General features: G+C 36.3%; 1 protein-coding gene across 13 annotated transcripts in view; it reads left to right on the top strand.

Annotated features, from left to right (window-relative positions):
• RAPGEF2 (Rap guanine nucleotide exchange factor 2) overlaps nucleotides 1–16,476 on the top strand; it is a 220,039-nt gene that overhangs the window by 190,340 nt on the left and 13,223 nt on the right. For 12 of the 13 annotated variants that reach the window (XM_036031948.1, XM_036031952.1, XM_036031951.1 and 9 more), the window contains 12 exons: nucleotides 1,704–1,856; nucleotides 2,107–2,271; nucleotides 4,409–4,516; nucleotides 4,600–4,803; nucleotides 4,910–5,018; nucleotides 5,728–5,974; nucleotides 9,331–9,488; nucleotides 10,347–10,587; nucleotides 12,513–12,896; nucleotides 14,354–14,565; nucleotides 14,852–14,975; nucleotides 15,605–15,628. In XM_036031948.1, coding sequence (XP_035887841.1) covers nucleotides 1,704–1,856; nucleotides 2,107–2,271; nucleotides 4,409–4,516; nucleotides 4,600–4,803; nucleotides 4,910–5,018; nucleotides 5,728–5,974; nucleotides 9,331–9,488; nucleotides 10,347–10,587; nucleotides 12,513–12,896; nucleotides 14,354–14,565; nucleotides 14,852–14,975; nucleotides 15,605–15,628 — 2,129 coding nt within the window. The remainder of the gene's footprint in view (nucleotides 1–1,703; nucleotides 1,857–2,106; nucleotides 2,272–4,408; nucleotides 4,517–4,599; nucleotides 4,804–4,909; nucleotides 5,019–5,727; nucleotides 5,975–9,330; nucleotides 9,489–10,346; nucleotides 10,588–12,512; nucleotides 12,897–14,353; nucleotides 14,566–14,851; nucleotides 14,976–15,604; nucleotides 15,629–16,476) is intronic. The other variant, XM_036031949.1, reaches the window with a different exon arrangement.

The raw sequence follows: 16,476 nt of genomic DNA, 5'->3' as shown, positions 1-16,476 counted from the left end.
ATTTTTTCCTATTTTCCTCTAAAACTTGGATGCGCCTTATGGTCTGAAAAATATGGTAGTTGTAATTTGCATTGCTCAGACATAATAATTATTATTAACATTTTGTTATATTTCCTTCCAAGATTTTGATACACAATTTCTTAAAATTAGCAAATATGTAATTATGAGACATTGGGCAAATCAGCATGCTAATGTTACAGCTGTGTCCTCATCAGTACAATGAGGATAATAGTAGTCCCTTCCTTACGGGATGATTTGGAGGATAAATGGAGGAAGTTCTGACCCATGGACATGAACATACAAAAGTATGGGGATTGCCCTGGCTGGTGTAGCTCAGTGGATTGAGCATGGGCCTTACTTCGAACCAAAGGGTTGCCGGTTCGATTCCCAGTCAGGGCACATGCCTGGACTGTGGGCTGGGTCCCCAGTGGTGATGTGTGAGAGGCAAGAACACATTGATGTTTCTCTCCTTCTCTTTCTCCTTCCCTTCCCCTCTATAAAAAAATAAATTAAAATAAATAAAATATTTTTTTTAAGTGTGGGGATTGACTGTGGGAGCAAGGGGTGTGGTGGGTGGAGAAAGCAAAGAGGGAAAGTTGGAACAATTGTAATAGAATAAACAATAATAAATAAATAAATAAATGTTCTATAAGGTTACTGTAGTATACCAATGAAGATGTCATTATAAATATTACAATATTTGATTTTTTCACTGCTAATAAATATTTAATATAATATCATGAACATTAAGCCACAACTCTAAATGTCCTATGAAAATATGATTTTGGATGGCTGTTTCATATTTTACATATGCTGTGATTTAACCATCTCCTTTTTTTTTTTCTTTAATCTTTTCACATAAAAAGAAACGTCCACGCTTTTTGATTCCCAAATGATTTCTTAAATAAGAATAAATCACTCAAAATTCAGAGGTGACAGTGGCCTTTGGTTAATTTATGTAATAAGTGATTTCTATAATTCATTCTTAACTTTCTTTAAAACTGCTATAAGAAATGTAACTAAGTGGTTTGCCCCAAACCCTGAAATTATTTATATTTGGAGGCACGGAGGAGTGATGACTTGATGTGTATGTTCCTTTAAGGGCGCAGACCACCACAGTCCCACTTGTAGGGAATAATAACTTGAGTGAAACAAGTATGTGCCTTGTTTTGTGGACCTTTATTTGAACAGACTTTCTAAAATAATTTTTTATCAATATAATTAGCAGATTTCTAATATCTATGTATGCATGGAATTTCGATGTCTTTTATTAAAACCATCTTTATTTAAAATGTTACTTTTAATATTTTTTCCAGCTTTTAAAATCAGCTAAATGGCAATCATGTTTTTTATATCTAGCCTCTTAAGATTCTACTCCCCTCCTGGAATGTTTTTTAATTGCCAAAGAAGGTGCTTGAGAAAGGACTTACCTGATTCTGTCATCTGATTTTTTTAATTGTTAGGATGTTTAATATAAAAAAGATATAAATACTGTAAAAAATGAAACTTTTTTTGACCAAGGAAGAAATACATTAAAAAGTAGAGAATTAATGATGATTAAGGTTCATTACTGCACTCATTAGAAAGTATGAGAAAGACATAGAAAAATGTCAGAGTTAAATAATTAAAACACTGAATTATTAGTAGTGCTAGGTCTCTTGCAAGCACTTTATCATTAACATGTGACTTATATTTCATTCCAGTTTGTCTGCATTGCCCAGCAAGATTATTGCCGTATTCTCAACCAAGTAGAAAAGAACATGCAAAAAGTGGAGGAGGAAGGAGAAATTGTTATGGTGAAAGAACACCGAGAGCTTGATCGAACGGGGACAAGAAAGGGACACATCGTCATCAAGGTAAGACAGATACGGCTCTGTTTTTTTGGTCATAGCAGTTACGACAACTTTCGATTTCCCCACCCCATTTTCAGGCATAATGTCTCTGAAAACACATCAGTTGTAAAAAAATCTTTGTATGATGCATGGCAGCTTTACTAATTATTATATCTATCACTACCCAGTTCATCGTGGGTTGAAAATTTAAAATTGGGGTACCACATAGATGCTATTTATGCAGAACAGTGATCAAACGTTTTCATCATTACAGGGCACCTCAGAAAGATTAACAATGCATTTGGTGGAAGAGCATTCGGTGGTGGATCCAACGTTCATAGAAGACTTCCTGTTGACCTACAGGACTTTTCTTTCCAGCCCAATGGAAGTGGGCAAAAAGTTATTGGAGTGGTTCAATGACCCGAGCCTCAGGGATAAGGTTGGAAAATACATTCTGGTTTGACTTTTAAATATGAAATATTCAGATATAAACTTAAAGATACTTTAATATATGTGTATTTGTTGTGCCATTTATGTTCAAATTATTTTAATGGAATAAGAGAGTGTACTTTTTAAGCAAAAGTGATACAAATGTTAGTTCTTGTTAAAGGTTTCTGGGTTCAGTCCTAGAAATGTCTCTCTCTCTTTTTTTTTTTAATGGAAAGGTTAGTAAATTGTCCAACAAATGTTTAAATTTTAGTTCTATTGGGAATGTGTTGAGACATAACCCCCAAACACCCTGGGTTCCATAGGAATCAGCATTCTCGAGTTCGATAAATGGTCAGTGTGCACCAGATAAAAATTACAGTTTTAGCACCACAGCAGCATCTCATTACAACCATTGCTGGCTGGTAGGTCCCAGTAATGTAGTTCTCAACTGATTCTTCTTACCACCTCTTGAGAGCTGTGTCAAGGCTAGATTAGATGATAAACCACATAGTCTTATGAGGTTTGTGAGTTAACAGTCTGTATTCATGTCCCCTTTCCGTGTGCACTCTGAGTTACGTGAGACAGACTTGGGAGAGGCAGGGTAGCAAAATCCAGAACAGGAGACTATATGAAAAGCTCCAAGCTCTAGTGCTGGTCCTACTACTAACTGGTCCTGTGGCCTTCGAGAAATCATTCAGGCAGTATGGCTCCTCAGTTCATGGTTCGAGAGTCACAAGCCCAGAAAAGATCTCAGCTAAGGTCATGAGCCATAAAAACTCGACTTGAGCGTTGCCTCTGCCATATGCCTGATATGCCATTGGACCCTGCTGACGCTTGTTTATTTGCAAATAAATAGCATCTTTTGGGGGACTGTTATGAAAAGGAATAATAGAAGTAAAGTTCTCTATGTAGTGCCTGGCTCAGAGCCAGCAACTTGATACATCCTAAAGGCTGTTTGCTGTTGGTAATAGCTGGTAGTTTTCAATTTATGATTTATGAGTCTTGTTTTTCTAATGTGTCATAGGGCTAGTAGACTTTTAAGTTGGTTTCTCAGTAGCAAAATTTTAATTTTATGAAAAGGTCAAGTATTAGATATAGTTTTAAGGGAGATCATCTTATGTTTCCTAAATTTGAAAAATTGGGCAGTAGTGATAGTAAATGACATACAATTGATATAAATATAAACTAGTTACAAATTAACTTTATATCATCTTCTCTGTTTCTTTACTGCTAGAATAGCATGCTTAATTTTCTCATTTTAAGGGGTTACTTAAATGTTTGAAAACTATTCTATGGAAAACTCCTTTTATATTGTTGTTCAAACTTACAAAACTAAACACATATAAAAGAAAACAAATACTTTTATATTGACAGATGCAGTTATATTCACTTCATTTAATAAAATTTTATTGAGCATTTAGTTTATACCAGGCATTGTTGTAACTATGAAGGAAGCACTGAGGACATGACATAAAGTTGTCCTCATGGAACTTAGAGTCTAATGAGTGTCACACAGTTCTTGCTGGACACACAAAAATTCCCCATCAGTGAGTGTGTATATTGGCCTCTGCAAAGGTGCACGGCTGTGTGAATACACATGTGTAGGGTGAGAAAAGGCTATTCATTTTTCCTGAGGAATTACAGGTGTTAAAAGCTTTCTGAATCTTAATGTTAACAAATACTATGTAACTCCCAGCTAGCTCCTTCCTCTTATAACCTGTTCCCTTGTAGATCTTTCTGGGCTCAATCCTAGTTGTTCCTTTTGTCTATTCTACTCTCTACCTTTATTGTTTTTTTTTTTTTTTAAATTTCTGTCTTCTTTGTCTTATATTTATTTATTATAGTTTTGTTTTTATTGTGACCTGTTTCAAATAGATTTTGACAGTAGGTAAGATGTAAGTTTATTATCATCCTTCACAAATTCAAAATGTTTCTTGGCAAAACAGCGTCAAGTCAGTAATCAAATTATAAATATATTTCTTAGAAGGTCATTTTCTTATGAATAAAATCCTTGCTGAGAGTTTTGCATTTCGTTTATTTTCTTGTTCATTGTTACTACTTAAGCTGTACGTTAGGTATCTTATTTGAAATCACTTTAACTGAAAATTTTTAGCACTAAATTTTTTTGAAAATCATTCCTTTTTCAGGTTACACGGGTAGTATTATTGTGGGTAAATAATCACTTCAATGACTTTGAAGGAGATCCTGCGATGACTCGATTTCTAGAAGAGTTTGAAAATAATCTGGAAAGAGAGGTAATAATTGTGATTTTTCTCGACACTTATAAGTTCATTTTATTCAGCCTGTCTTTGCAACCACTCTTTCTGAACTCTTACAGAAAATGGGTGGGCATCTAAGGCTGTTAAATATTGCCTGTGCGGCTAAAGCAAAAAGAAGACTCATGACGTTAACGAAACCCTCCCGAGAAGCTCCCCTGCCTTTCATCTTACTCGGGGGCTCCGAGAAGGGATTTGGAATTTTCGTGGACAGCGTGGACTCGGGCAGCAAAGCGACCGAAGCAGGCTTGAAACGAGGGGATCAGGTGCGGTGTTTCTAAATCCAAACGCTGAGGGTGAACGCTGGTGTCTTTTTTTTTTCTTCTTCAGTCCATTGGGACATCGAAATTAATTATATGATTTTATTTGTAGATATTAGAAGTAAATGGTCAAAACTTTGAAAATATCCAGCTGTCAAAAGCCATGGAAATTCTTAGAAATAACACACATTTGTCTATCACTGTGAAAACCAATTTATTTGGTAAGTGTTTCTGCATGCTTTTTAAAAGGGTTTTTATTTATTTATTTTTAGAGAGAGAGGAAGGGAGGGAGAAAGAAAGGGAGAGAAATATCGATGTGAGAGAGAAACATCCATTGGTTGCCTCTCGCACGAGCCCCACCTGGGGACCCGGCCAGCACCCAGGCATGTGCCCTGACAGGCAGTTGAACCGGCAATCTCTCACCTTGTAGAAAGATGTCCAGCCAGCTGAGCCATTCATGCCAGGGCTTTGCAAACTTTTATTTTTCTTATTTTGGTCATTTTACATTTATGTCACAGTCATAAAAAGGTCATTTTTATAAGTAATATTTCAAACATTGTAAGAATAAAAATATTTATAGTACAGTGCATAGATACATAATCAGGTAAGTATGTAATTAGATCTAAATCAGAATCTACTGATGTGAGGACCAGAAAAATTATGTTTTAGCAATGCTTTTATTCATAGATGTTTTAAATAGCTAGACATTTAAAGAACATACTGGACATTTAGCACACTGAGTGGGAATGAAAGAGCAACATTATAAAGCAGATTCTTGTTGTCATTCATTCACTGGAGTGGTGTTTTCCTATGGGATTACAGTTTTGATAGCTCAAGCCTGTACTTTTCATGTTTCCAAGTTATACATGTGCCTCTGAATTATTCAGATTTCTTATAATGGACATTTTGTCGTGTTTATTTCCACTTTAGTATTTAAAGAACTTCTAACAAGACTGTCAGAAGAGAAAAGAAATGGTGCCCCTCACCTTCCTAAAATTGGAGACATCAAAAAGGCCAGCCGCTACTCCATTCCGGATCTGGCTGTAGATGTAGAACAAGTGATAGGACTTGAAAAAGTAAATAAAAAGAGTAAAGCCAACACTGTTGGAGGCAGGAACAAGCTAAAGAAGATACTCGACAAGACTCGGATCAGTATCTTGCCACAGAAACCATACAAGTAAGTGTCTGTGTAAATTTTGTGTGCGTTATTTCTGTGAGTTACAATAATATGCAATGGTAATGATGTAGTTAATATTCAGTCACATGAGTCTAGAAAAGGTTTTAAGCTTTTATGCCTGAACTATCTTAGAAGAAATATTAATAAAGTTCGTTTTAATTCAGTTTCTGCTACTTACTTGCCCATCCCAACAACATTAGAGAGCATTTAGCACTTCCTCATTTGAACTTTTTTTTTTAATTATTTCTCATTTAGACTTAAAAAAAGTAATGGTGTGGTTGCTGCTGTCTTCCCTGTGATTGGGAGGTGTTTTTACTACTGTGTCTTTGTTTCGGTATCTTCTCTACCATCAGCATCTTCTCTTTGCCAACCAAATCATTGTTGGCTCCTGTTGCTTCTGTTCATCTTTGCCATTCTCTCTTTTCCTTTCTTTCCTGCTTTCAGTTCTTGAAGGTAACTTGAAAACATGTTATTTATTTTCTTTCTTTGATAATTTAATGCATCTTACAAAGGAGCAGTAGATACAGACATTTAGGATTGTGTCAAGCATTTCTATTTTTAAATTCCATTTCAGGTAAAATTTTCATCCACAGATTGGAGAGATATGGTGTAGAATATACTACTGATAGGCTGAGCATAAAACTTGTGTTGTCTTCATTGAATTATAATGATTGGTGGTTTTGATTTAGCTACAAAAGACTTCTACAGCAGAATTCTCATGATAAGTAATGAGTGTGATGGTTTTATTTATAGACTTGAGAGTGTGTTCATATTGAATAAGTTTCCAAAGGGCCATGGATTAGGTCTGCTGACATTACAAAAAACAGAAATTGATTTTGAAAGTGACCTTCATGTTTAAAAAAAAACAACTTATTTTTAAATAGATAAAAAATGTACTTAGATGTAGAATTATTAGCAGCACACTGACAATAAAAGATCTAAGAGTAACATTTGACCATGAGTTAATTATGAACCTTAGGAAAAAAATCAAAAGTCAACCTGACCCTGGCAAGTATTAATAGAAATGTGACATATCAGAACTGGGATTTAATCCATTCATAGAACAGGGTGTTGGCTGGTACACAGTATGAGAATACTGTGTGTAATTTTGTTCCATGTGTATTTAGAAAGATATTCAAAAGCTAGAGAAAGGGAAAGAAAGATAATAATTAGATGTGTTGAATTTAGAACACTGAGGAAACATCTTTGTAGGTAAAAATACATGAATCATTTATGTATTTTATGTAAAATTATTTGCTATAATTCATATTGTAATACAGTTAAAAGGAAAAGTAATTATATTTAAAAGAAGAGTAAGTAAAATGTAGGATCTGTATATTGGTATGATAGACTTGATTTAATACTGGTTACTACTTAAACATTTCTCTTCTAAAAATCAGTGTATGTTTATGAAGATTTTCTTTGTTTTGACAAAGGCACTGAATTAGTCAATTACAGAAATTGTTTTATTTTGTTTAGTTATTTCCTCTTGCTCTCAGACATTACCAGTAACCTAAGATGCAGACTGCTGGCAGACTGCCAAGGATAGTGCGGCAGAATGATATAAAGAGAGGGGAAAGAACAGGGTGGGACAAGAGGATTGTAGGATTTAGGTCTGTCTGTCAGGTAAGTAGAGATACTGATGAGTCCAGAGAAAATAGGGAATAAATCAATAGACTGAAATCAACAAAGGCCAAAAAACTGCTTTCGGTAACAATGAGAGAGCTGGAAAGGTCCAACAACAAGAGGATGTGTTCAGAGGCAGACATTTCTGAATATTCAAGACATTGTCTTGAATATAAAGTAGTTTCAATCCAAGACTATCCCCATGTCTGTAGATAACAGACACAGGTGAGAGAAGAGAATTAGGTCATGTTAGGTGTTAAAATATTGCAGAGAAACAGTTCTTAAGAAGGCAGACTTTTGGGGGCATGCCTGAAGCATACTAGTATTTTTAGGCATTTGTGCTGGGAGTGGCCCTGTCAGCTGTATCGTTGGCCTGAGCCCATAGTAATGTCTCAAGTCATATGTTACCTGTAATATTTTTGGCAGAAAAGCCTGGTTTATATGGTTGAATAATAAAATTCAACTAACTATATGAAGGTTGGAATATTTCTCAGAACATTAATACTTTCCGTCTTTATGTGCATGCCTCCATATGCTTCCATGGAAATTAATTTGAAAGAACTTACACTAAAATTTTCTTTAATTTTTGTTTTTAAAAGAAAGCTCTTGTCTTTGTTTATATACCCTTATGTCTAGTTCACACAAAAAATTAAGAGAGAATGTTCCTAGATCTCTTTTTATCACAGTCATTAAAAATAATTGGTATTACAGTCAAGCTCCAATGTCTGAAAACCTAATTGATGCTAAATGCCTTAATTTTATATATGACATTCCAAACTCGGTATAATTCCCTTTCTTCTTCTTTCAAAGTATCGATAGAAACTAGGCAGAGCTCTGACCGTTTGCTTATGATCTAGTTTGTTTTTTGTGAGTGCAGGCATATCGTTTTATTTTGATGTTTTGTTTTGGAAATGACCTTTCAGATCTAGAAATCATTTTTATATATTTTTAAATCTTGTTTCCATAGTAACAGCCTTTTTATAAGTGGAAATAAATTTGTAGCCATCCATAATAAGTAGTGTTTTTCTGGGAATTTCAGTGTATAACTAGAAGATTTGAGTAGAGAATTAAAAGTGAGTCGTTGGATTTGCACAGCCTCTTCTTTGATTCTGAGAAATGTCACCGCAAACCACTGCTTTCTCATGCTCTGTGTAATTCAGAAATAACGTGTCAGGGTTTATTTACACTTGACTCTATAATGACATCATTGAGTTCTCTGAAAAGGCAGTGTAGGAAATTGGGGCAGTTTGGATTTTTTCCCCTCTGTTCATGTTTTTTTTATTCAGTCTTCTTAAAAATTATTCAATCTTTTTTATTTATTAAAGATCAGATTATAAAACAATTATTCTCATGCAGAAGCCATCAGTTTAGTGAGAACTAAATGTGTCCTTTTTAGTGTGCTTCTTAAACAAAATCTGTTCCCATTGAAAACTACAGCTTATCTTGAATCTATTTCTGCACTGAGAAACTACTAATATTTGTTACGATTTGTCTTATTAAAAAGACATAGATTTCAGAGAGACATACTGTGCCCTTAAGACAGCAGAATGAGTTGGATACCCTTAAGCAGTAGTTACTTTTGCAATTTTCAACCAAATTTATCGATATTTTTATGTTAATTGTGTGTTTTGTGAAATATAACTTATTTATGGCCTGTGTCTATTATATATTGATGAGTTAAACTCTCCAACTTGTTGATTACTTCCGTTCTAATTTTTCTCTCTGTTCAGTGATATTGGGATTGGTCAATCTCAAGACGACAGCATCGTAGGATTGAGGCAGACGAAACACATCCCGACTGCATTGCCCGTCAGTGGAACCTTATCGTCTAGTAATCCTGATTTACTGCAGTCACATCACCGCATTTTAGACTTCAGTACTACTCCAGGTGAGACTGCCCACACTTCCTTTGTTTTACTGCAATAACCCCATCCTTCTGATGTGTGATGGCAATGCTGTGCTATCTCTCTTGTTTTGCTGTGGGTTTGTCAGACGCTCAAAGTCAGGGTGAATGTTAGAATGATTGGAACCAGCTCTTTTTCATTCTTCAGACTATTTTGATATGGCCATGGGCAAACTAATGTCTCTGAACTTGTTTTCACTTTCATAAATGAAGATAATACATCCCATGCAGGCGTTACTGGGCTATATTAAGCAAATACAGTGAAAAGCCTATTTTAGGTCAGCATAATGGACTTCTCAATATAATGAAAATGAACTTTAGATTTAATTTTTTTTTTTTTACTTTTTGCTACTAACCTGACAATCTTGTGTTCAGCTTTTGTGTACTGATGTGTTTGCATTTGTCTGTAGATCTTTTTATTTATCCGTAGGAGGGCAATATGTTCTTGCAGATTATCAGCGTGTTCACTGACTATCTTTGAAGAACAGCTTATAGTAAGGGAGAGGTGAAATTTTAGCAATATCTTTTTTTTTTTTAGATTTTATTTATTTTTAGAGAGGGAAGGGGGGGGGGGAGAAAGAGAGAGAAAGAAAGAAAGAGAGAGAGAGAGAGAAACATCAATGTGCGGTTGCTGGGGGCCGTGGCCTGCAACCCAAGCATGTACCCTGACTGGAGATCGAACCTGCGATGCTTTGGTTCGCAGCCTGTGCTCAATCCACTGAGCTATGCCAGCCAGGGGCAATATCTTTAATAAGAAGGGTTGTTTTCCCCAGATTACTTTACTTAATTGTATTACCATAAATTAAAATACATCCTGCTTATGTATAGCTTTTCTTTCTCCAGACTTGCCAGATCAAGTGTTAAGGGTTTTCAAGGCTGATCAGCAAAGCCGATACATCATGATCAGTAAGGACACCACGGCGAAGGAAGTGGTCATCCAGGCCATCAGGGAGTTTGCTGTGACTGCCACTCCAGACCAGTACTCGCTGTGTGAGGTCTCTGTCACACCCGAGGGAGTAATCAAACAAAGGCGACTTCCAGACCAGCTTTCCAAACTTGCCGATAGGATACAACTGAGTGGAAGGTACATACAGTATCTCTCTTTTTGGATTTGTTAACCTGCCCTTCCTCCCTCTTAAACCCACATCAAAGTCTAAGAGATGAACACTTTCAAAGGGTTTTCTAAATGAGTAAGCACCCCCTTCACCAAGAATTGCTTTATCGAAGCAAATACACATGGTGAACATTGACCTTCACAAGGATCTCGGAAGCACTTGTCCAAGATGAGGACACTGTGACCCGAACATTGTTGCTGCCTACAAGCGTGCAAGTAAAAACCTGTCATGTTCGCTCTTTAAAACACTGGTCTGGCAGAATGTAAGGTCACAGATGCTCTCTTCTTCTTGGAAATGCACATTTACAAAAATACTTTCTACTCCTACTCTACTGTCATTTGCTCCTGCCTACCTAACTCTTCTAGGAACTTTGTTTATTTAGGCAGAAGTGCCTATGACAGTATAATTGGCTGATGCTGACTATGTATGTTATGCTGTGAAAAACCCTTAACTATGGAATCAAAGTGTAGTTGCTGCAAAGCTTAGCCCCCTCTGCTGCATGAGTTCTTATATAACCCATGTAACTTGCAAGAAAACATTGTATTTGTCAGTCTCTTGAATGGTATTGCCATTGATAAAAATATGGAATTTGTATTCTCTAAGCACAGATTAGTGAAAGCTGAAAAAGTAGTTAAAGTTTTAACTAGATTCTGCACTGACTGAAAGTTAAGTAGTTCCAAAAAACAGTTCGTTCTGTTGCTCGCCATATGGAGTGTTTCACTGGACCTGAATTTTTCATGTTATATGTCCAGACCATTCAAAACTTGTTTCGTTTCTGTCACCTATAACCTTCTACTCCTCTTCCCTTTTCCTTTCTTTCCAACCCTGCCACTAGCAGGTAGTGTTGTTTTAGGAGGTCGGTTTTTCTCATTATCATTTCAGTGCACATTAATATATCTGTAACCGCAATGGAGTTCTACAAATCCCCGCTGGGGTACAGATCCATGGTTCACATTCATTATTCAAGAAAATTGCAGGTGGGCGTGTGCCATGGGCTTCATCAGTAATCAACACAGAAACCATTAAATCCAGGCATGTCAGTGGCTCGAGGTGTGTGTTTTCTGTCATGTTACATGACAGAAAACATGCAAAAGGCCACTTGGACAGAACACCTGCTGTGGTCGTTCTGTTTCTTCTTTTATGACATTTGACTTCAGGAAAGAATCTGTTAAAAAAAAATCACAGGGCCAACATCTGGATTCTATTTTCAACAAGCTGCTTGCAGAGAGAAAGGAGCACTGTCTCTGAGTTCCTGTCTCTGCAAGTGGTGTTCACTAGTCATTCATCTGCAGTAGCCTCGGCTTCCTCATGTGAAAATAGGAATAATATCTGCCCCACTTACTTGTAGGGTTTTTGTGAAAATCAGATATTTAAAAGTTAAGATCTGTTTTAGTTTGGTTCTACTCAGAGAATCAAATGGGGGAACGGCTTATAGATTTTTTTGGTATTTGAATAAGTAAGCACACTGGGATCGATCCAGTGTGAACCCATCAACAGCCACGGAGTCTCTCTGGGAGAAAAGAGTGAGCTGTCTGATTCCTGCTTCTTCCTTAGAGCCTACTGCTTTGTCTAGCGTGAAAGTTTTAATATAGCTATTTTCTGTCATTTTTAGGGAAAAAAGGTAAAATAATCTCAAAATCAGGGACGGGCAGAAAAACAAAAGCAATCACAACTGGTGCACATGGAATTCCATGTGCTGTGTTAGTTTTAGCAATGACTTCTGCACAGGTGGTTCTGTGGTCCGGTGACAGAGGCAGCTACATTCTCATAGTGGGCAGAAGTCTTCCATCATTTGATTTCATGTTCCCTCGAACGTTCTATAAGAAATAGAAGTTTTCTTTCAAGGAAGATCATGAGACTGTTGCTTAGGCTTTGAATTCTGTGTTTTCCATAGATATTACTTGAAAAACAACATGGAAACAGAAACCCTTTGTTCAGATGAAGATGCTCAGGAGTTGCTGAGGGAGAGTCAGATTTCTCTGCTGCAGCTCAGCACTGTGGAAGTTGCCACACAACTTTCCATGCGAAATTTTGAACTCTTCCGCAACATTGAACCTACTGAATATATAGATGATTTATTTAAACTGAAATCAAAAACCAGCTGTGCCAACCTGAAGAAATTTGAAGAAGTCATTAACCAGGAAACATTTTGGGTAGCATCCGAAATTCTGAGAGAGACAAACCAGCTGAAGAGGATGAAGATCATTAAGCATTTCATCAAGATAGCTCTGCACTGCAGGGAATGCAAGAATTTTAACTCAATGTTTGCAATCATCAGGTAAGAGAGCACATTTGCCGTAAGATTCAGTTCAGTTTATAGGTTAAAATATATATCAATCCAGGAGCACCACGTAATTTGTATAAGTGTAGTAGTTTTAATTGAGTCACCCTGAACAATTCTTTTCCCCTGAGTCCTAATCTTAATCTTTAATTTAAACTCTCTTAAGTGCCGATTTGGAGCCCGGAAAAATCTATAGTCACCACTTTTTATTTTTGAGCTGTGTCATCTTGGGAAAATTATTTGAACTCAGAAAATCAGTTTATTTCTCTGTAAAATAACGATTTTCCAAAGAGTTCTGGAGCAGATTAAATGATATGCAGTAGTCTCCCTTAACCTTGGAATATGTTTCAGGCCCCCCAGTGGATGCCAAAAACCATGGATAGTACCAAACCCTACATATACTATGTTTTTTTCCTCTTCATACATGCCAATGATAAAGTTCAACTTACAAATTAGACACAATAAGAGATTAACAATAATAACTAATAATAAAGTAGAACAATTATAACAACATACTGTAATAAAAGTTTTGTGAATGGATTTGAGGTCACTATGAAGTAAATAAGGGTTATGTATGTAACAAGCACTGTGATACTGCCACAGTTGATCTGATAACCCAAGTGGCTACTGAGTCACTAAGGGGTGGTGAGCGTGTGCAGCATGGCACACTGGACAAAGGGATGAGTCACATTCCAGAGGGACAGAGCAGGAAGACATGAAACTTTATTATGCTGCTCAGAACAATATGCAATTTAAAACTTATAAATTGTGTGTTTCTGAGATTTTCCATTGAATATCTTTGGAATGGAGTTAACCGCAGGTAACAGATTGTGGACAGCAACACCATGGATAAGGGGGAGAAACTACTGCAAAGTATGTGGAGTTTCATCAGCCTACACAGTGGAGATGCCCAGTAAATGTTAATTTTTTGTTTTCCTTTTGCGTGCTTAAACTGAGGCTGGAAGAAAATACAGGCTGAAACAATGGGCCATATTGATGTTGATGGTGATAATTAGTCTTCTTCACTGCCTAGGAGTTTGATCATATTCTCCTTACTATTATGGCGTTAGTTCTATTTTATTACTATAAGGTCTTTGGCCAGTCTGCTATGTGCCAAGCACTGTGCTGTGTATGGAGACAAAGCAAGGAAACAGTTCTACACTCATGATGCTTTCATTCTTGTGGTTTTACTCATAATAAACAGCAGGAGGATGTAAAGGGAAGAGGAGTGAAGCATGTGACCTTTATACTGACCCTCCTTCCATCTTCCATTCTTATTACCTAGAATTATTAATAGTTTCTTATGAGTCTTTCTGTAAGTTGTTATGTATAAATAGCATTCACACAGAGGTGCTGTATGTTGATAAATCCACAATGCACTGTTTTGCCTCCTTCCTTCCATAAGGATGAGTCGTTTCACTTCGTATCACTTTTCCTTTTCTTTTTTGTCTCAGTGGCCTAAACCTGGCACCAGTAGCAAGATTGCGAACCACCTGGGAAAAACTTCCCAATAAATATGAAAAGCTATTTCAAGATCTCCAAGACCTATTTGATCCTTCCAGAAACATGGCAAAATATCGCAATGTCCTCAATAGTCAAAACCTACAGCCTCCCATAATCCCTTTGTTCCCAGTTATCAAGAAGGATCTCACATTTCTTCATGAAGGTAAATACAAAGTAAAGGATTGGTACCTCCAAAATAGTCATGGGGATGTACAGTACAGGTCAGGGAATATAGTCAGTAAAATGTAATAGCTATGTTTGGTGTCAGATGGACACTAGAATTATTGGGTGGATCACTTCATAAATTTATAACTGCTATGTTGTACACCTGAAACTAACCTAAAATGATACTGAATGGCGAATGTAATTGAAAAATAAAATTTAAAAATGCAATTCAAAAAAAAAGAATAAATGCCACGTAATTCTTTTTTCTTCTTTGGTAATTACAGGAAATGACTCAAAAGTTGATGGGCTGGTCAATTTTGAGAAGCTGAGGATGATCGCAAAAGAAATTCGTCACGTTGGCCGAATGGCTTCTGTTAACATGGACCCTGCCCTCATGTTCAGGACGCGGTGAGTGTGTCACCGTCGGTGGCACGTGTGGGATTAGAGAAGATTGAGTTGAGAGCTCCTTAATAAATGAGGAAATTTTGAATATTTATATTTGTAGCTTGGCAGAAATTCTATTAGGTCATGAGAGACTCACCATTGAGCTCTAATGTGGAATAAGTGTCTTATCCTGTATCAAGAGCAGTTTTGACTGCCAGTATAAACAGTTTGTCTTTCAAACATTTTTCATTTAAAATGAGGTACAACTATTTGCTCCTTATTTTTCAGAACAATCACTTGCAGAGCTAAAACTCATACTTGCTAGTATGAACTCAAATATGTAAATAACCCAAATAGTATTGTTTCAATATGCACACAATGATTTAGCTGTCAGTGTAATGAAAAATGATGAGGCCATTGAAGGAGAGAAAAGGAGTCAGCCTCCTTTTAAAACAGAAGATTTAAATACATTTGTCTTGTGAGCCACATAAATATTTCTGGTACAGTTGTGTGTGTGAGGTGATTATGCAGTTTAATGTTTGTGGGCTTCTTGTACTGCTTATTCAGAAGTCTAGGCCTTTCTTTCTGAGCTTGTGATCTTTCTGTCTCTCTTTCTACACCCATGCTTCAATCTCCATGGCTCTCACTTACAGGAAGAAGAAATGGAGGAGTTTGGGGTAAGTGGTGGAGACCTTGGATACCCACACACAGTTCTTATTCTGTTCATGGCATTGTTTTCTTACCTGCTGTATTTTCTGATGCTTTGCATTTTTGCATTTTTTCTTAACCCTCTTGCTCTAGCAGAATTTCAGTTGGCAAACTGATTTCAAGTTTAATCTGTTGGGGCTTTTGCTTTCGAGGTCATGATCCATGCGAGCTGTGAAATGATTGATGATGGTTCCGGGGAACTGTAGGTCAGACATACTTCTGAGCTTGCAGAAAGAGTTTATTTTAATGTAATTTCTGTGTTTTCAAATGGGAAACGCTTAAAGTGGGGTGAGGGGAGGAAGGATGTGCAATTTAAATGCCATTGCACAGATATTTGAGAAGTAAATATAGGTAATATCAAAGTTGCCCCTAGGTGTTAAAACTAAATTTTTTTACAGCTCAACTAACTACTGTTTTCATTCTATAAACCAATTCTTTTGAAAAATAATTCTTAACAATTCATGTGCTAGTTTCTATACATATATGTTTATATTTGCATGACCGTTTTATTAACAGTTTGACCATATTACTTTAGAAACTCACTACATTTAACCCAACGAATAAGAAAACAATTGTAAACATCTAGCTGATTTTTTTAATCTGTGTAAAGCATTCTCTTTAGGAGTAAATTTAATGTAAATCCTAATTATACCTATATTTTTGCATGAGCTTTTGTATGTAATTATTAGTATTTGCCAGCTTCTCTGAGAGGACTGCCTTGAATGCTCTGTAGATGGAAAAAGCAGAATTTCCTAGTTGGAGCAGTACAGGCACCAAACATACATATGTATGTATGCAGGAGTCTTTTTTAAGTTAA

Source organism: Phyllostomus discolor, chromosome 8 (genome assembly GCF_004126475.2).
Source record: "Phyllostomus discolor isolate MPI-MPIP mPhyDis1 chromosome 8, mPhyDis1.pri.v3, whole genome shotgun sequence".
Lineage (NCBI taxonomy): Eukaryota > Metazoa > Chordata > Mammalia > Chiroptera > Phyllostomidae > Phyllostomus > Phyllostomus discolor.
The sequence above is the reverse complement of the archived record's forward strand: the minus strand, read 5'-3'. Positions and strand labels throughout refer to the sequence as shown.